We start from the raw sequence: 19891 nt of genomic DNA on the forward strand, positions 1-19891 counted from the left end.
CAGTCTCTGAATTCAGAGTTTACAACCCTTAGTTTGATGATTCCACCAAACAAATAGGCTGGTTCGTCTTAGGGCATTTGATCCTCATAGCAGCCTAGAGAGGAGGATGGAAATACACAGCCTTTATATGGAGTCCAGGGGAGGGGAGGTTACCTGCCTGAGGTCACACAGCTTGTATTTGGGAACAGGGATCTGAGGCCAGGTCTCTCTAATTCCAGAAGTGACCTGCATCCTGCCACTTTGGAGAATCAACACACAGGGTTCCCAGTTTGGGGACATGAGGGGATGGGGTACGAATGCATTTGATCCGGAGGGAGGACAGTTTGTGACGGTCCAAATGAGAAATCCGTTCTTGTGGGGCCTTAGGGCTGAAGCACTGAGTCTGTGTTGGGAAGGGGACCAGGGCCCTCCACTGATGTGCTCAATGCCACTGTACACGTGGTTGGTGTGAGAGCGGACTGTTGACCACTGGAGAAGAGAGATGGAAGGCCTATTCCCCTTCTACGCTGTAGGAAGGGAGAGGAAAGGGGCGGGGGGGGGGGCGTTTCTAGGCAAAATGCCGGGTCTCCTTTGCGTTTAAACCAGGGTGTTTTGCCTGAAGCGTCCAGCTTGTGGTGCATCCCAGCGCAGACGTGACCTCCACCTTGCGTGGGTGTTGGCTGGCTGACGGTGTACTTGCTGTCCCTGCGGATGCTGAACGGATGCTTTAGGTTAAGCGCTGGGGAGAGAAGGGACCATTTTGTAAAGGTCCTGCGTGCATCTCCCAGGACCGCGTCCTTCTGGAGGCTGGGCCTCCGTGGCACCTTGCTCTGGGCTCCTTAGCTTTCCCTCTGCGGCCCCGGGTGTGCCTTTGGGGTGGCCCCCCGGGGAAGGCGCGCGCACGGTCCCGAGCCCTGGGCGCCCGTGTGAGTTTCAAGTCCTTCCAATTCCGCGGAGGAGGGCGCGGTGCCCTGAGCCGCTTCGGACTCCCCAGTTGCCACGTATTCCCACCCCAAACTCCGGACTTTTGAGTCCAGAGCCGCCCTAATGAAATTAAGGGCCATTTAGATCGCCCTCGCGCTGATGTCTCCACACTGTCCCCAGCCGTCAAAGCAATTTGGCTAAGCCGGGACGGTGGCCGCGCCGGCCCGCAGGGCCCCGCTGCGTCTCTCTGTCGCCACGCCGCCCCGGCCGGCGTCGCTACCGGCCAGGGAGGCGGCCGGGCCGCGGCGGCCGGAGATTAGAGCCGCGCGGCTCGGGGTCGGGGAGCCGCGGGGTCCCGAGCTTTTCGCCCCTCCCCCGGCCGAGTCGGGCCGCGCTCCCCTCCCCCTCCTCCAGGTCGGTTTCAAGGGTTGGCCCGAGAACCCTGCCCCAGGGTCATCCAATCAAAGACGCTGAGACTACCTCCGCCGCTCAGTTTGCGGTCCTGGGGAAAAAGCAGGCCAGGTTTTTCAGCTGGTGAAACGCGGCAGTTCGCCCATTCGGTGGGTATAGATCAGAACGTTTTGAGCTACCAGCTTCCCGGGAGCATCGAAAGCACGGCGCCATCAGAACAACAAACTCAGTTTTTTTTTAGTAAAGATACTCATCTTCTCTGGATAGTTCCGCTCCAGCAAGAGTGTGGTGACTGCAGACCCCCTCCTAATATTCACAGTGGTGGTTGTAATAAGAGCTGCAACAGTGAGACCCCCCACTAGTCCCTGGGACCCCCCCCCTCCCCAAGACATGGAGAAGATAGAAAGGAAGGAGAAAAATATTCCCCCCAAAGCAGATGCCACAGTGCTGTCCGGGGCCAGGTCTGGGGATAATTCCGGTGGCAGATCCTGAAATATTGTGAAGTTGGAGACAGGGAATCTCAAGGGCAACCAGACCCCTGTTTGATGTTAGGGGTGGGGTGGGTGCTTCCCTCCCGCCCAACTCACATCCTTAGAGTCTCCGCCTCCCCACCGTTTTCCTCTCTTTTTCCTGCGATATTTCTTCCAGTTGTGCAAATGCTTGGTCTCTTCCTTTGCATCTCTTTGAGCCTTTTTTTCTTGGGGGGGGTAGTTATATTTATATATATATATATATATATATATATATATATATTATATATATATATATATATATATATATATATATATATATATATATATATATATATATATATATATATATATATGTTTGTTTATTTGTTTCTGCTGTCCTTTCATTCCAAAATTGTTGCCCAGGCTTCCTTGAGGGGGGCACCAATTCCTTGCCCCAAACTTGCTTCACTCCCACTGGGGGGGGGGGGACATGCCCTACGCAGGGAGTTAATTTATTAAACTAACTTTATTAAGCATTCTGATTTACTGCTGTGTGTGCTTTGGGTAGATTCCTGGAATATTACCCTGGCTTTTTCATATGGAAATTGTCATTTTTGAAATGTTTCTTTTTAATGAAATCACTGGCTTCTTTTCAAAAACAGGAGAAAAGAAATGGGACCTTTTTTCCAAGAACCTATATAAGGAACATAATTTTGGGGTGGAGAGTGGGGTTTTATGGAAACAAAGGGGTTTGATTTTTCTTACAATCTCATTTTCTTTATTATTTTTAGATTATTCTAAATTCCATGCACAAATACCAGCCAAGATTACACATCGTGAAAGCGGACGAAAATAATGGATTTGGCTCAAAAAATACTGCGTTCTGTACCCACGTCTTTCCTGAGACTGCGTTTATTGCGGTGACTTCCTACCAGAACCACAAGGTAAGCCCAGTACCCAGGAACCGGCGGGCCTGGGGCTGCCCGCTTGTTTGCATGAATCGCAGTGGTCTCCTGCTAAAACCTTTAGCTTTATGGGCACCTTTATTCCTCAGCACAGTGGGCACCAACTTCTACTTCAGTGGGCTGGGGCAGGGACAGAGCTGCAGCCTGAGGATCACAGCTGTTCGTACTACATTCACGCGGTTGGCACGAAAGTCACACATACACGCACACTCAGCCCAGATAGAAACGAAATTATCAAACCATAGATGACCACGTGGTGTCAATGCTCGGTACTCAAATGTAACAAGGAGGCATCTTGCTGCAGTCGTGAAGTGATCAGTGAGAAGAAAGGTCCCCGTATTGGCTGGCTCCGTGCTCTTGGGTGGGGACCTGGTGCCACCCTTCCTGGGACCACCTTTTCTGTGGGGGGTCAGTCTCCTTCCCTCCTCCACTCTGCCTTTTGGATGCATTTCAATTCCAATCGGGGCAGGTGGCAAAGTTGCCGGAAACCTTGAGCTTGGGTTTTCCCAGATGCTTCCTTAATTGTTTCAGTGATTACTGACCCTGGACCACATACTAAAGCAAGGTTGGCATTGCTAAAACAAAAGCAAAAACTGAGCAACCTGTGTCACCAGCTGCCTGGATCAAAGCTCTGGGGACTTAAATATCATCCTGCAAAAACACAGCTTGGTGAGGGGAGGCATGCACGCGACCAATGCATCATTTGGTGGCCGTAGTGTGGTATAGAGGTGGGATGTCGCAGGTGGATTGTGTCACTGTCAGACCCCCACGCTGTTCGAAATCCAGGCCCCGATTTGGGCCATTCAAGGCTTGACCGTGATGTTGGAACAGGGTGCCCCATAACCGCAGATTGGGGGGAGTATCTTCTATTCTTGCTCAAGAGAAAGGGCTTGTCTTGACTCGTCATGGTTCATGTCTGTTCTTTAGAAACCTGAGTGCATGTGGATTCACTTTATTGGGAGGGAGGGCAGGACTGAATGATTCCTAAGCCTCGTTATGGAAAGATCTGGAATCGGGAAAGGCAAGATATAGGGTTGGGGAGAGGCAGCTGCTGCTGTGGGACTGTAGACTGTTGGGAGTATTATGAAGTGATTTGGGGTTAGAGGGCTGTGGGAGGGGAAAGTAGAGGGTCCATATGGGATCAGTGAGGGCGGGTCATGTGGACGACTTACTGAGACGGACATGGGGATGGGGTGCCCCTCCCCCTCTACAGCTCCTATCCCTCCTCAACCTGCAAGGGAAGAGTGGGGTGGAGGGAAGGTATAGGGACTGTGGAGCCAGGCAGGAGAGGCCAGGGTAGGGTGAGAGATGGGCTTAGCACCCTAAAGCCTCCAGTCACCCCTTGAAGGTCATTTCACGGAGGCTGTGTGTTGGTTAATCCCCCCCACCCCCTGCCCCCATGAAACCAGGGCAGTAACGAAATGCTGCGGGTAATCTCCAAATTCAGGTTGTCAGTGACCAAGGCAAGCTGTGACGGATGGTCACTTCCAGGCCACACGGCCTGCCTGGGATCCCAGGCCTTGAGAGAGCGTCCTTTCAGCAGAAAACTCACTCCCCCCACCACCCCCACGCAATTACTTTTTAAAGGGAAAGAAGGATTCTTTTTTTTTTTAAGTTCTTCCCACTCGTTGAACCAATAAGAGCGAAAAAGTAAGGTCAAGTGCCCTGAAAGTTCCAGCACTGTTTCAGGCTTATTTGAGACTGGCTGCTAGAAACCTGTTTCCTGGATGGCTGCTGTAAACCTATGTTTAATTTTGTGGTGATGGCCACAGGGCAAAAAAAAAAAAAAAAAAAAAAAAGGAAAAAATAGCCACCAGGATGCTCAGTTCCCCATATATATGTATGCTTAGAGCCTCCTAGTTCTGACAGAGGATCCAAAAATATGTTGGATTTTTTTTTTTTTTTTCTGCCAAGGAAACCCATGTTCATCCACAGAGGAAAGGAAGTGATAGACACATGAAAGTGATCTGTTAAAGAAACACGTGGGTGTTCAGGTCTTTTGGGGGAAATTCCTAAGTTCTATGTAGTAAAGATCTTAGGGGTCCATCAGGAGTGGGTAGGTCTGGGGGACCACGCATTCTTTCTCTGTTTATAGCTTTATTGAGACATAACTCTCATACAGTAAACTGCACTATTTGAAGTATTCAATTCGCTAAGCTTGACATATGTATATACCCATGAAACTATCACTGTAGCCACTTAGGGACATACCCAACACCCCCTAGATTTCTATTTAAAAAAAAAAAAGTCTTCTCCAAGGAATATATTTGGTGATCTGTGTGAGTGGAGTGCCTGTCCAATGGGGTGTGTATGTGTGAGTTTTGAACACAATCTAGGAGATTGTGTATCTAAACGCTCACAGGTCTCAAAACGTGGGTCTCCAAGTATGCATTTGGATATATGTATTTTTTTTGTTTTTGTTTTTCTTCCAGTTTTATTGGGATATAATTGACATACGTACTGTTTGAGTTTCAGGTATACAGCATCATGCTTTGACTTACCTACATCATGAAATGATGACCATGATCAGTTGAGTGATGGATATAGGTGTATTTGAGGATCACACAGGAGTTACTGATTTTCTTCATTGGTTGGGCCAGGGAGCGCGGTTGTGCTGTACATATAGGTCTTTTTAGCCAGCCTGACATCCAGAAGAGGGATTTCATAGGAGACCACTTTCAGTCACTCTCCCCCATATGAGGTTTTCCCCAGTACTTAGTTACTGAGTACCAAAGACACCTATTTTCTTTGTCAGGAGGAAGTCTAAAGCAATGGATTTTTCCAGTAGAATCCAGGCCCTTGCAGACATTCCCCGCATGGATATATGATGTGTGACTTAAATAAGCAAGTCAGGTTGAGTGTGATTTGTGGACTCTGTTTTGTTACTTTATTGTCCCACCTGGACGGGATGTTGAGACTCCTGACTTCATGGGTAGAAGCCACCTGAGCTGTTCCTCACCCTCCTGTAGGGTTAGGGTGAGAGTCTGCAGGCAGACTGCCTGGGTTCAAACCCATTTGACTTGGGCAGATTATTGAACTCAGTTTTCCCCATCTGTAAAATGGGGATAAGAAGAGACTTTTTTTGTTGTTGTTGTTATTGTCTTTGTGGGGATTAAAATGAGATAATCCGTGGAATGTGTTTTGTGCAGAACCTGGTACAGAATCAGCACAGTGTTAGTGATGATTCCATTGATCGACTACTTAACTGATCAGTTTATTAACAGGGCAACTCCATCCAAAACGTGCGTGTTGGAAAACTCTTTGCCTACCCTATTTTAGAATCTGTAAGACTGAGATTTTTAAATAAGTTCTCATTACTGTGGTTGAAACACAACTACAAATGTTAATGTGTGTGGTTTAGTTGCTTCATTCCGTGGTTGCATTGTCAATCCAAGGACTGTTTGCCCAGCGTTATGCTTTGGATAAGCGCGCAGGGAAAGAAAAGCAGTCTATGAGATTAAATTGCCAGGACAATTTGGAAAAATGCGAGCCACCAATTTTGGGTCCAAAGGGCTTAGTGCCTCCAGACTGATTTGGAGGCAGGTACCAGGTACCAGGTGGAGGCAGGTACGCGGCCGGGTTCTTTTCTTACGCTGCTGTCACACACCTGTATACCACGGGTATTCCAATGACACGACATATTTCCTGATCCCAGCTGTGATCCCAAGCTGGATTTGGGAGTTATTTCCCCAGATGGTTGACAGCTTGGGAAAGATATTTAAACGCCCGACTCTTCCCCAGCGACGTTTACTCTGTGAAACATGTTTTTGTAAGTTTTGCGCTGCAGTTGTCAGCAGCTCCCAGAGCAATCCCTAGAAATATTTAGGTGTTAAAAAAAGGTCACATGGGCATTTCATTTCCCTGCTTCTGCAACAGTGGCTTTGTATGCAAGCATGTCTCTCCCCCGATATTAACTTACTTTGCCATTAAAAGGCATTTTCCTCCTGCTTAAATCATTGTGTATGGAGCCTGTATTTATGAGGTATGAGCTTTCTGCTTGGGACCAGGAAATGAACCCCTAATAGAGAGACATAATTAAGACTTCTGGCCTTCGCGAGGGTTTTGTTTTTTTTTTTCAAAAGTGAGAATTCACAACAATTATTCTCATTAATTTTTACAACCTCTGTCTCACTGGTTGGAGCTGGCATTTATATTTGTTCCCCCCCCCCCCCCCCGCCCGTGCCCCTCCCCCGGATATCCGGTTTTATGCTTATTTTGGAGGGAGTATATTTGTATGACGAATGGAAGTCAATTTCAGTGGAGCCTTTGGTTAGAACTCAGACATCCAGGTGTATCGGTTTATGTGCCCGTGAGTGACTAGCTCTGTGTTAGGAAGGGAATATCAGAGACAGGGTTATGGTAAGTGAGGGGCCAAGTATGAAATAAGTATGAAATCAGATGGACATTTTTACCTGCACCTAAGCTTGCATGTTAACATTTCTCACGGGTAATTCTTATGTCCAATAGGCATCTGCACCAAGACATAGGTAAGATCCACACACCTAAGTGTACATCTAGCAAACTGTGCGTATTTTTGGAAGCTATGGTGATAAGAGCAAGAATTAGGTAGTAGTTAATCTGTTTGAGGTGCAAAGAATGGGTTTGAGCAAAAAAATTTTGTTGATAAAATACCAAAGCCACCCTTTTCTTTTTTTTCTCAGGGTAATTTTTTTTATCCTGAGCTCTTGGTGGAACAGTGACGTCATGGAATAGGCATTAATTCAGCCCTGATGCCACACCCTCATTGTCTTACTGTCCTCAGTATATTCAGGGGCTGCCTTCCGTCACGGGGTGGGTGGGAGGTACAGAAAGCGGGGTAAGGATTCCCTCCACCCCTTTTAAAAATGATCTAATTTTTACTTAACTTTTTGAGAATTCCCCTCTCCCCCTTTAAAAAATGAGTTATGGTCAATTGGGCTGCATTTTATTGTCATAAAACCGGAGTGAGAAAGAAAACCCCACTAGGTGATGGGCTTTTGGACTCAGAACTGGCTTGAGGAGTACACATGTTCAAGACTGTTTTCCAAAGAGATTTTTCATTTTTTATTTTTTATTGCAGTATCGTTGATCTACGGTATGTGCCAACCTCTGCTGTTTTCCACAGAGATTTTACAGACATTTCTACTCATTCTGAAGAGTTAATTCAAAATCAGAAAGTTGCAGGAATGAGTACAGTTAAAAAAATGAAGGAGGAGGGAATGTGTATACATAGAAATACCCAGACATATTTAAAAAGTTTTAAAATTGATTTTATTTTTTGGAGCAGTTTAAGGTTCATGGTAAAGTTGAGTGGAAAGTACAGAGAGTTCCTGTCTACCCTCTGTCCCCCTACATGTACAGCCTCCCCTGCTCCCAGCCTCCCCCCCGCCCAGAGTGGGACATTTATTACTGTTGATGAACCTACATTGACACACCATCACCCAGAGTTCGTAGTTTGCGTCAGGGTTCACTCTTGGAGTTGTAGAACCTGTGGGTTGTTTTTTTTTCTTTTGGGCTGTGCCATGCAGCTTGTGGGATCTTAGTTACCCGACCAGGGATGGAACCCGTGCCCCCTGCAGTGGAAGCGTGGTGCAGTGGAAGCGTGGAGTCCTAAGCACTGGACTGCCAGGGAAGTCCCTAGACTCTGTGGGTTTAGATAAATGCATAATGACACGTCTTCACCACGATGTATCCTACAGAATCGTTTCACTGCCCTAAAAATCCTCTGCGCTTCTCTCGTTCATCCTTCCCTTCCTCCTAACCCCTGGCAACCACTGATCTTTATGCTGTTTCCATAGTTTTGCCTTTTCCAAGATGTCATACGGTTGGAATCGCATAACATTTAAAAAATGTTAATTTTACATATATATTTTATTGTGAACACACACACACACACATATGTAGTAATTTTATGTTCATGGTAGAGCCTTGGAGTTAGAAGGAAACTTTATAAAACCACCTCTTCCAGAAAAATGAACAGACCAGAATGCTTGCCCCCAAATGGACAAATTATGGGTGCGTTCATTAATTACGCCTAGTTTCTCAAAGCAGCTACTTGGCTTCTCAAAGTCTATAACGATACTACTGGGGGTAGAGGAGATGGTTTTGTGGGTACTTGAAGATGATGGAATCACAGAAAAAATGGTTCTTGTTCCAATTATCTTTCTATTCATTTATCAGAGAGGAGTCTTACTTCAATACCAGTTTATCATAAATACTTCTCTAAAAGTGTCGAATTTCCCCTTGCAACAAAGAGAAGGCAGGCCTTAGGTTTGGAACTTTCCGTGGGTACTAGGAGAGGGAATTTTTTTAAAAATTTAATTAATTAATTAATTTTTGGCTGCATCGGGTCTTAGTTGTGGCATGTGGGATCTTTCGTTGCAGTGCGCGGGCTCTCTAGTTGTGGTGTGCGGGCTTAGTCGCCCCGTGGCATGTGGGATCTTAGTTCCTCGACCAACGATCGAGATAGTTCCCCAACCAGGGATCGAACCCGTGTCCCCAGCATTGGAAGGTGGATTCTTAACCACTGGACCACCAGGGAAGTCCCAGTAGAGGGAATTTGATATACTTATTTTCTTTTTATTGACTAGCAAGTGATTCCACTTTGACATATAGAGAAGTGATATAATTATTTTTATAATATAAATTTAAATCAAAAGTGGTTTGATTTAAATAAAAGTATTAAGCAGACCAGTGAACAGGGACTATATAGATACGATAATGATGGTGAAGGTGACCTTTGAATGACTGGCCTCTGATGAATGCTGCCCGGGTTTCCATAAAGTGATTTGATATGTAAAAATTCAGTTCACACACAGCTTTTAGGAAATACTTCTGGCAAACTCCATAGGGATGCACTCTTTTACTTAGACCTGCTACTTGTACGCTCACGCTAACAGAATATGTGTTGATGGTTTCCATGAAGGTTCTGGACCTTGAACCAAAGACCCTGTTCTATCACTAAGTTTTGTATAGTGCAACAAAAATTTCCAAGAAGAGGGCTCTCTCTTCCTTACTTAGACATTTTTTTTTTTTTTTTGCCCTACCGTGGGGCATGCAGGATCTTAGTTCCCCGACCAGGGATCGAACCCCACTGCCCCCTGCAGTGGAAGCACGGGGTCTTAACCACTGGACCGCCGGGGAAGTCCCCTTACCTAGACAATTAAAGAGGTTTGAAGCTGTTTGGTAGCTATCGTATATGTTATAATTTTATATGTTGGTCTTTATTTAATTAGACACCATTTTCCACCTGAGCTAGCAAACTGTATCTGTGAAACTATGAAATGAACATGAAATGAGGCACAGTAGGATTTTGAGAACAGTAATCAAGACCTTCCCAATGGAGATTGCCACGCTGCAGGAAGTTGACACCGTGTCAACATGGTACAATTTTCCAAGGAGCAGGGGGTGTACCAAGTGTTGAGGCCAAGATTGTGTTTGAAACACAAAATGCTACGATTTAGAAAAAAAAAAAAAGAAAAAGCCACTCCAGCCGGAATGATGCAGAGTAGGACTCCAATTAATGGGCAAACTGAAACCAGGTTTTCTTCCCCTTTTAAATACAATCTGATCTAGGACATTTTTCAAAGCCTCCTTTCAAATGACATGGTGGGTCCCATTGATGTGACTGGCTTAACTTGCTTCTTTGGGTTGCCAGAGGTTGCGTTTCCATGACACTTATTAGCCGGGTCCCGAGGTAGTCTTGTAACAATCAAGTGAAAACGGAACTCTCTCTCTCTCTCTCTTCCCTTCCTTCAGATCACCCAGTTAAAGATTGAAAATAATCCCTTTGCCAAAGGATTCCGGGGCAGCGATGACATGGAGCTGCACAGAATGTCGAGAATGCAAAGGTAAGAACCGGCTCCCCGCCTCTGCACTCCCCACCCCCACTGATAACCCAGGTGAGCCAGCAGCACCAGAAGAGCAGACACAGAGAAATGGGGCCCTCTTTGCCATCAAGAAAAAGGAGAAAGAGCCTCTTCAACCCCACTTTCTGGTAACCCTCCGGGTGGTTTCCTCTATCAGGCAACGTGGAGCGCGTAGCTTTAGGGGAGAGCATGTCCGAGGGAATGTGATGGTCTCCATCTGCCTCGGGAACAAAGGCTACAATCTTGTCCTCTTTCTCTGTTGTCTCTCTCCCTCAAGTGAAGTCCGCTCTCTCTTTCTTCCCATAAGTCACAGCCGATGAATGATGTTCTTTTTGGCAACAGCTCTTGATAAATGAAAGGGAGGTTAATGGCTTGAGTTCCTGGGGGTGATATACAGACAAAGTTGACACCACGTGGTGTCCCAGGCATGGGGGGATTGGAAGCTGGTGATAAAAATTGCTCGGTGTTTTTACATATGCTGTGGTCACGGTCGCTGATATGATGAATAGAAGGGGCTGTGGAGAATGGGAATTTGGTCTGATTTGAAAGGATTGTACAAGCGTTGCCAATTTTGTTAAATATTCTCTCTACCTCTTGGTAGAGTTCCAAAATAACTTACCATATGGCAAGAGAATTAGAAATACATCTTGATCCCTTTGACCAAGAAAGTTTTTTTCTTCCCTTTTTGGTGGGTTTAGTATTTCAAAATAAAATGAGGTCATTTAGGAAGCTTTTCCTTATCCCTTCTGGAAGACACGAAAAGGGAGAGTTGGGCAAATGGACAGATGTAGTCATTCAAAGGAGGACAAGAGACCTAAGAAAGGGAAAGAGAGATAGGCCGCAGCTTTGTGGTTTGAACATTGCGTTTAGAAATACATGCCATGGAAATTGTTTTCAGATAGCGGGCTTACCAGATCTAATTTTGCATGCTCTTAAAAAATAAATATGCCATTATCTTCAGATGGGACACGTACACCACACTCATATGAATTCCTGCATTCATAACTGGTTTCCTTCACAATTGTGGATTTGTAAAGATGCTTTTTGTGGCGAAAATAACCAAGTTCTTACATGATTATTTAGAAACATTTTTGGCTTTACGTGTCTACATTTGGGAACTGGAGTTGGGTTTAATCTATGGCCGTTGGAAAGGTTGACAACAAATACCACTTAAAGGTGAAAGAGGCCAAACTATTTTCAGCCGTAGGCGCGGGATGCCAAGTTTTTATTTCTATGGTGTCTAAACCCCCATCCTATCCTGATGGTCGTCTGTCATCACAGCAGCTTCGCCGTTGATGGACAGTGTCATCTTGGTCCTCCTGCAGGTAGGGACTGGTTCCAGCCTGCAACTGAAGACCTTCTTCCCTCTCCCACTTCTTCCCTACTTCCCACAAGGTCAAGAGCAGGTGGGATCATGGGTTTAAGGTGTTGCGAGTCGCCCCCTCAATCTTACCCAGTCACCAGGTCCTGTTGATGCTACCTTCTTACCATATCTCTCAAGTCGCCTCCTTTCTCCATCCAGGCTGCCTATTCCAGCCACCACCAACCTCGCCTGCTGCAGCCTCCTAACCTCTTTAGACCTGACGTCAGCTCTGTTCCCCTCCCGGACGTGCTCCAGGCAGCTGCCAAAGACATCTTTGTACAACGCAAATCAGACACGCTTACTGCACAGCCTAGAACACTCCCAGGCCTCCTATTGCTCTCAGTGTCAGGTCCAGACTCCTTGGTGTAGTTGACCACGCCCTTCCCATCCAGCCTTGCCACGCCCCCTAGCTTTGTTGCTCACCAGCGTCCCCTCTCCCTTTCAATCATGCTGAAGGAGCTGCTCCAAGTCTGTCTTCTTTCCATTATTTTTGGCCCTTTGAACACCACAGTTGGTCCGCCTCTGTCTTTCTCCCCTCCTCTTCCACCTCCTGCCCATCACTAAAGCCTCCTTGTAGCTATTTCTTCCTCCAAGAAGCTTCCCCTGGCCACAGACTGCGTAGTCAGGGTGTGTCTATTCCCAAGAGCCCTCACTGCTTTCCTTTGTCAGGCCCGGGCCCTGTGCTCTGGAAGCTGGTTGGACAGATGATGGTCATCAAAGGAAAGGCAGGTGGGGAAGGACAGGTGTTTGAGAGCTCACACGTCAGCGATCCTGGGGACTCTCTATTACAGCTCTGAACAACACGGCTGGTTAGATGTTTAGGCAGATGACTGTACTTTGGTCTGAACGGGCTGCCCTAACCATCCCCTAGTTACTGCAGATTGGCTGAGGGGTCCTTTCCGGGTAGGCCCTTGGAGATGGAAGGAAGGCAAGGTGGTTGGTCCTCAGGAGTCAGTGATTGACGTGTTGGATCGAAACTCTCAGCCTCCGAGCCACGTGTGTCTTTGTGGCCGCGTTAGGAGTTGTGCTGGGGAACAGGGAGTGGACAGGGTCATGCGCGCAGTTCTCTAGAGATGGCCCCTGGGGAGGAGAGGGAGCAAAGCAGAGAGGCTCCAATAGGCTTTGGAGTCAGACAAACCTGGGTTCAATCCTTGCTCTGCGTTTATCGGCATGTGACCTCAGGCAAGCAATTTCACCCCACGGAGCCTCAGTATCCTCGTCTGTAAAATGGGCATAAGTAAATATAGCTTCCCCTTTCTAGGGTTCTTGTAAGAATTATAGGAGAAAATGCCTGAAGAGTGCTTGGTTCCTAGACCACACTCCAAAAAATGATCCAAGCTGGGGAAAACTCCTCATGACTCCCAGTTTTGCCCTTGTTCAGAATTTATTCTGGGCTGTGGTCCCAACTCCCAGCTCGCAGTAGGTAGTGACAAGTGGGGAAGATGGCTCTCCGGAGACGGCTGTGATAACAGCCTGGCTGGAACGGCAGGCTCACTGTTGATCTTGTAATCCTGTTTCCTGTCCCCCACACACCCGGTGACAGCTGGCTCAGGGAGCAAAGCGGGAGGAATGAAATTTCCTCTAATTCCAACAATCGGACGAAGGGAGAAGGGTGGGGTTAAGGAGGGTTGAGCCTTCACTCGCAGTGATCCCACATAAATAACGTTTGGATTAGCTTGGCCAATGTCTGGGCACTCACCGCCCCCTCCTCTCTCTTCACCCAGCAGTCTGGGTTTGGAACATGCAGAGGGTGTCTTAGTTCTCCAACATTGATGTACGGTTTCTAGTTACAGAAGTAGTAACTGCTTATTCTGAAAATGGGGGCGCGAAGGGAAAGCACAAAGAAGAAAATAAAATCATTCCACAAATCCTGCCTCTAGCCGGCTGATTAAAGTACATGCCAAGGTTATTTTGAAAGGTTAGTCTGTGGCTTAAAAACATCTTATCCCTAAAAACCAGTATTTCCCAAATTGCAGTGTCCCCTCCCCTGGTGAGAGGTGAGATGATTTTAGAGGTTGCCCGCAGACACACAGTTGCATCAGGCTGATTTCATAGACGGTATTGCTTAGAATGCGACTAAGTTCATTTTTTTTTTTTTTTTTTTGCCACGCCGTGAGGCATGTAGGATCTTAGTTCCCTGATCAGAGATTGAATCTGTGCCCACTAGGCGCAGAGTCTTAACCACTGGACCGCCAGGGAAGTCCCCGAGACTAAGTTCTAAGGAAGGAAGGGAAGAAGGAAAGGAAAGAGGAAGGGAGGGAGGGAGGGAGGGAGGGAGGAAGGATGGAAAGTTAAGGCTGATTATTTAAGGAAAATATTAACTAAATGGCAGGACAGCTGGTGAACATTGTCAAGGTGATATGCACATCGCAGAAATCTGGGAGTTGCACCTAAATAAATGCTCACCTTAATGAGAAAGTGTGGGAGCTTCACTGTCAAAGGTGAACAGGAACTTCCTTGGCTTATGGGGCCAAGGCCAGGGCCCTGGGGTTGGGGAGGGCACCTTTATGGAGAGGATGGGATCCAGGCATTGCCCCAGCAATGGGATTTGAAACTGTTGGGAGGAAGGGTTTTCTGGGTTGGATCAGGGAAGGAATGGACCGAGAGCTACCTGTCTTGGGCTCTGGAGGAAGCGTCAGACTCTAAAGATCTCTGAAAGCCGGCTGGCGTGGCACTATGGCAGGGAACAAACACCGTTCCTTAGAAGCGTGGGGTTCTAGAGGTAGAAGGGATCCCGGGGGGTGGCATCTGGTCCCAACTTCTTCCTTTTGTGGAAGGGGAAACTGCGGCCCAGACACTCTTTTATTCAGTTTTTGATCTGTTGCTTGCTTCTCCAGCTAACACACATTGATTCAGGGCTTACTCTATGCCAGGTCCCGGGGATGCAAAGGTGAATCCATGCATCGAGGGGCAGGGTCCACTGATGGTAAAGCAGGCTCTGGAGCTGGGGTCCAGGCTATCACGCTGATTAGCCCCGGGGCTCCCCTACTCCGTGGAGCTTCTATCTCCTCATCTGTAAAATGGGAGATAATTATAGAACCTACCTCCAGAGCTGTTGCAAGGATGAGATGAGGTAAAGCGGGCGTCCTAATTACTATTGCTACGAAACAAATTACTGCTCAATTTCACATGGACCAGCTGCAAAGCCCTGCGCTCTGAGCTGTGCCATCAGCTGTGTGTGTGTGTGAGACTAAATCCGGGACAGCCAGAGCTCTAGCACTTAGCTTCCGACGCCTCCACAGCCCACTCAAGGGGGAGGAGGTACAGGCCGCCTCGGTCCTTCCATGGGGAGCTCAGAGGCTGTCACAGTGCGCCAGATTTCATCCACTTGCAACCCGCTAGCCCTCAGGAATGCTCCCTAAGTGCTACTTATGGTGGAAAGACCAGGCATCGCTTGCTGTCACTATGCATGAGGTGAAGCAGGAAGTCCCAGGGAAACACTTTGGTTTAGTTCAGGATTTGTGGGTCGGGAATTTGGGAAGGATACCTCTGGGCAGTTGTTGCTCGCCGTCTGGTGTTGGTGGGGACGGGGCAGGTATCTGAAGGCCAGACGAGGCTGGACGTCCAAGCTGGCACACCCCAAGACCCGCAATTGACTCTGGCTTTTGGCTGGGAGCCCATCTGGGTTGTTCACTGGAGCGTGTGCAAGTGACCTGTGGGGAATCAGACTCCCTCCGTGGTGTCAGGCTGCCCCTGGAGAACCACAGGGCCTTTGCTCACTGGACCTCGGGAAGCTGTAGTGTCTTTTCTGCTGCGTTCTCTTGGTTGAACGGGACTCACTGAGGCGGACCCAGATTCCAGGAGGAGGGGCAGGGATCCTTCCTCTAGAGAGAAGGAGGGTCAAGGAGTGTGCCCACATGTTTTAACACTGCCCCAGTGTGCCCAGGAGTGCCTGGCACGGTCCCTGGCCTGGAGTGACCCTGGATCATGTTAGGTGCTGAGATGGGATCCTTCGCCTCGTGAAGCCAGAGGCCAGGTTGACTGCCAGTTAAGGCGCAGAGGCCTGGCTGTGAGCTTTGTTTCTTTTGGATGGAGAGAATCCCCCCTCCGCCCCGCCAGGCCGCCACTGGTCTTTTTGGAATGACAAACCCCAGAATCTGAACAAACAGCAGCAAAGTGCTTCCTCGGGCACTTCTTGCTTTAATGCACACAGAGTGGCCGTGAGCAATGCCTGGTCTCTGGGGCATACACAGCATTTACTGAGTATTATTGGGAGGCTAGCAGAGTGCAGCAGTGGGGGCTTCAGAGCTCTTCGTGGGAGAATTGCGGTTGCCTCTCCTGCCTCACTTTTTTACTGGACTGCCGATACCTTCGCAGGAAGTCATCTCCAGAGCTGGGGTACTTGGAGTCTCTGTTTGGCTGGCCTGGATTTTGAGCCTCTCAACCAGAGAGCAGATAGAAAAGCTTAGAACCCAGGATGTCCCAGGTAGAGCCAATAGGTTGGTATTGTCAGCCCCAGGACGTGGATGTCTCTGCCCACCCACGTGAGAAACCCACTATTGTCCCCCACCTCTGCGGTGCGTGTCACCTCCTCCTCTTCTACCTTTAGGGCGGGGCTTCTTAATCAGAATCTAAGATCCTGTTGGAAAATCTGATTAAAGCAAGGAACACTGAAAAACTCAAAATATATAAATAGAAAAAAATGTCAAAGAATTTCAAGGGATTCATGGGGTCTGGGACCCTTCAAAGTTTAAAATCCTTCTGTTGGAGCTGTCCCTCCTTTGCCAGCCCTTCCTTCCTGATTTCAGATGAATGTTCAGCTCCCTAACCTCAGATGGCCTTTTTCAAATGAAAGGCTCAGGGCTCTTGTATTCTCATGCTTGTGGTTAAAGGTGATGGGGAAGTCCAATTAATGAGGTGTGATTTCCAAGACAGTGTTCTGGAGATGGCGTTAAATCCCCACTTCTTGCTGTACTAGGCACGTGGCTTCTCTCAGGAAATTGTGAAGTTATGTAAAACAAGAGGGGGGTTATGTTTGGGAGGCCAAGCCAGCCTAACTTGTGAATGGAGGTTTGTCCCAAGGGGTCCCATCCTGAGTCCTGGTTGTCCATCATGTCTACCATCGTTTAAGGTTTCCCATTCATTCATCTGCAACATTGTACCCACCCCTGCCCTCCCCAGCCTCTGCCCCAGTGAACCTGCTCTTCAGGGATAGTGTCTAAGGGCAAACCACATGGAAGCAGTGCTTCTCAAACTTTTGGCAGACATCACATTAGCTGGGGGTGGGGAGGCTTGTGAAAAAAGCAGGTTTCTGGGTCTCACCTCAGAGGTTCTGAATCAGTGGCTCTAGGGAAGGGGTCCGAAACTGCCCTTTAGCAAGTTATCTGATGGAAGGGTCCCCTGGTCACACCTGGATAATTTGTTTTGGCCCTACAGAATGAGCAAAGACATGCAGGTAATGTGTGATCTTATTTTCTGGAAATAGAGCTCTTGTGCTGGGCCGTTTTATAAAAAAGAACCCTTTTCTCTACTTGGTGGTCAACTTTGGCTGAACATTAGGAGTTCCTGGAGTGTGTCCCAGTGTTGCATTATGAAGAATGTAAGACATATAGAAAACATGGAAGAGTTGTATGGTGACCAGCCATATGCCCACTGATTAGGGTCTGCAATGAACATTTTGCTATATGTTTGCTCCGTCACACATCCATCCACCAATCTGTCCATCTGTCCATCCATCCATACACCTACCAGTCTATCCATTTATCTCTCCATCTATCAATTCATACATACATTTATTCTCCCACCAGTCTATCCATTCACCAATCCATCCATCCATCCATACTATTTTTTTTTTGGATGCATTTCAAACTCAGTTGCAGACATGAGTACCTTCCATCCTTGTATACTTCAGCATGCATACCATTAACTAGGATTCAGTTTTTGTTCGTGATTCTCTATTTCAGGTAAAATTTACATACTGTGAAATGCACAACTAAGTGCACCATTCACTTCCTGACAAATGCCCATACCCGTGAAACCCAAGCCCGTATCATGATATAGAGCATTCCTTCACCCCAGAAAGTTCCCTCACGCCCCTTCCCAGTTAATTCCTCCTCCACTTCCCCACCAGAAACAGTCAATATTCTGATTTTTTCAAACTGTAGGTTAGGTTTGTCTGTTATAGAATTTTATATAAAAGGAATCATACAGTGTTTACCCTTTTGCTTAAGGCTTTTTCCTCCTGGGTAGCTTTAAAAACTCCCAATGTCCAGGCTGCACCGCAGAACAACGGCATCAGTATTTACATTCCCCAGGTGACTGCAGGATGCAGCCAAGTTTGAAACTCACTTCTCTGGAGAGATTTCCCTATCTCTACCCATCCCCACCTTAAGCCCTGTCTCTCAACTGTCCCATCATAGCGGTTAACGTTCTCACATTAGGAAATTGTTTTCCTAGAGACCCATCCTCCCATAGGTGTTTTTTGGTTGGTTGGTCTTTTTTTAAGGGGGAGAGGCAGACTTGTATATTAGTCCACAGAACATTTAGTATTCCTGCAGAAGTGGCTGCTTTGGGGTGACTTTGTCAAGGTCATCATTTCACTGACGGTCATTCTGCATATGACCAAGGGGCCCCCGTGCTTCCTTTCGGAACACAGGAGGCCACACAACCCCTTGAGTACAGGAAGCAGTTTCAGAAAGGTCCCTGTCCCAGGTTAGTCCCGGTCCCTCTGCACTCTGGCTTCCAGAAGGACTGAGGCCCAGCCTCAGAAGGCATCCCTCTACCTTCTCATTCTCCCTCCAAGATCATTAAAAACAAAACAAAACAAAACTAAACTAAAACTAAAATCAGTAAAGTATTGAGCTCTTCAATTTAGTACTAGATACCTGGGAATACTATCTGATGTACTATTACTAAGAGCCCGCCACAGGTTTAGTTTGCTTTGATCTTTCATGACTGTAGCTTCACATCCAGCTTTTACCTTGGGGCTCACAACTCAACTGTGACGGGGGCCTTGTTATCCCCATCTGCAAAGGGAGAAACTGAGACAGAGGGAGATATCCTGAGTCATCCACATAACTGGTCCAGGACTTTTCTCTCTCTTTTTTTCTTTTTTTAATTAATTAATTTATTTTTGGCTGCGTTGGGTCTTCATTGCTGCGCGGGCTCTCTCTAGGCACGCAGGCTTCTGTAGTTGTGGTTCGCAGGCTCAATAGCTGTGGCACACGGGCCCAGCCGCTCCACGGCATGTGGGATCTTCCCGGACCAGGGCTCGAACCCGTGTCCCCTGCATTGGCAGGCGGATTCTCAACCACTGCGCCACCAGGGAAGCCCCAGGATTTTTCTCTTGATTCTGGAGCTGCTTCTGTAGTGTTACTCAAAACCTTTTTGTGAATCTCAGGCCCCTTCAGAGTAACCGATGCAAGTATGGACCTCTCCCTAGAAAAACTGACAAGCTCTACTCATCTGATATTAGGGGTTGCGGGGCGGGGTGGGGGGGCAATTCATAGATCAGTTGAAGCCCTTACACGATAAGAACTTCTGCTTCAAAACATAATTGTGTGGTTTATAAGCTCGTGTCTATTGAGCAGTGTGTCCCAAATATATGCTAAGCCTTTCCAAACACTGTATCATTTGACCATCCTGAGAGGCGGTGAATCTGATATTCCCATTTTACAGACAAGAGACTTGAGGCTCAGAGAAAGGAAGAACTTAGCCAGCCCCACAGTGGCCAAGTTGGTGACTGGGTACCAAAGGAAGGCACATCCACACAACCTGACTTCAGAGCTGCAACTTGAAATGACCACCCTGGTATGAACTTATATAGAGATTTAAGAGGTTGCCAACCAAAGTTGTCATAAATGGTGGGTGCTCATGGCTAGAGAGGGCAGTGTCTTTGAGTTTCTTTTTTCTTTTTTCTTTTCTTGGCGCGGCATGCGGCATGCGGCATGCAGGATCTTAGTGCCCCCTGCGGTGGAAGCTCAGAGTCGTAACCACTGGACCGCCAGGGAA

At 47.5% G+C, this 19891-nt stretch overlaps 1 protein-coding gene across 2 annotated transcripts in view; it reads left to right on the plus strand.

Moving 5' to 3' along the window:
* TBX5 (T-box transcription factor 5) overlaps window positions 1–19891 on the plus strand; it is a 45191-nt gene that overhangs the window by 8590 nt on the left and 16710 nt on the right. For both annotated transcript variants that reach the window (XM_068563503.1, XM_068563504.1), the window contains exons 6-7: window positions 2558–2710; window positions 10469–10560. In XM_068563503.1, the coding sequence (XP_068419604.1) occupies window positions 2558–2710; window positions 10469–10560 (245 nt within the window). The remainder of the gene's footprint in view (window positions 1–2557; window positions 2711–10468; window positions 10561–19891) is intronic.

The sequence above is a fragment of the Eschrichtius robustus genome, chromosome 14, assembly GCF_028021215.1.
Source record: "Eschrichtius robustus isolate mEscRob2 chromosome 14, mEscRob2.pri, whole genome shotgun sequence".
NCBI lineage: Eukaryota > Metazoa > Chordata > Mammalia > Artiodactyla > Eschrichtiidae > Eschrichtius > Eschrichtius robustus.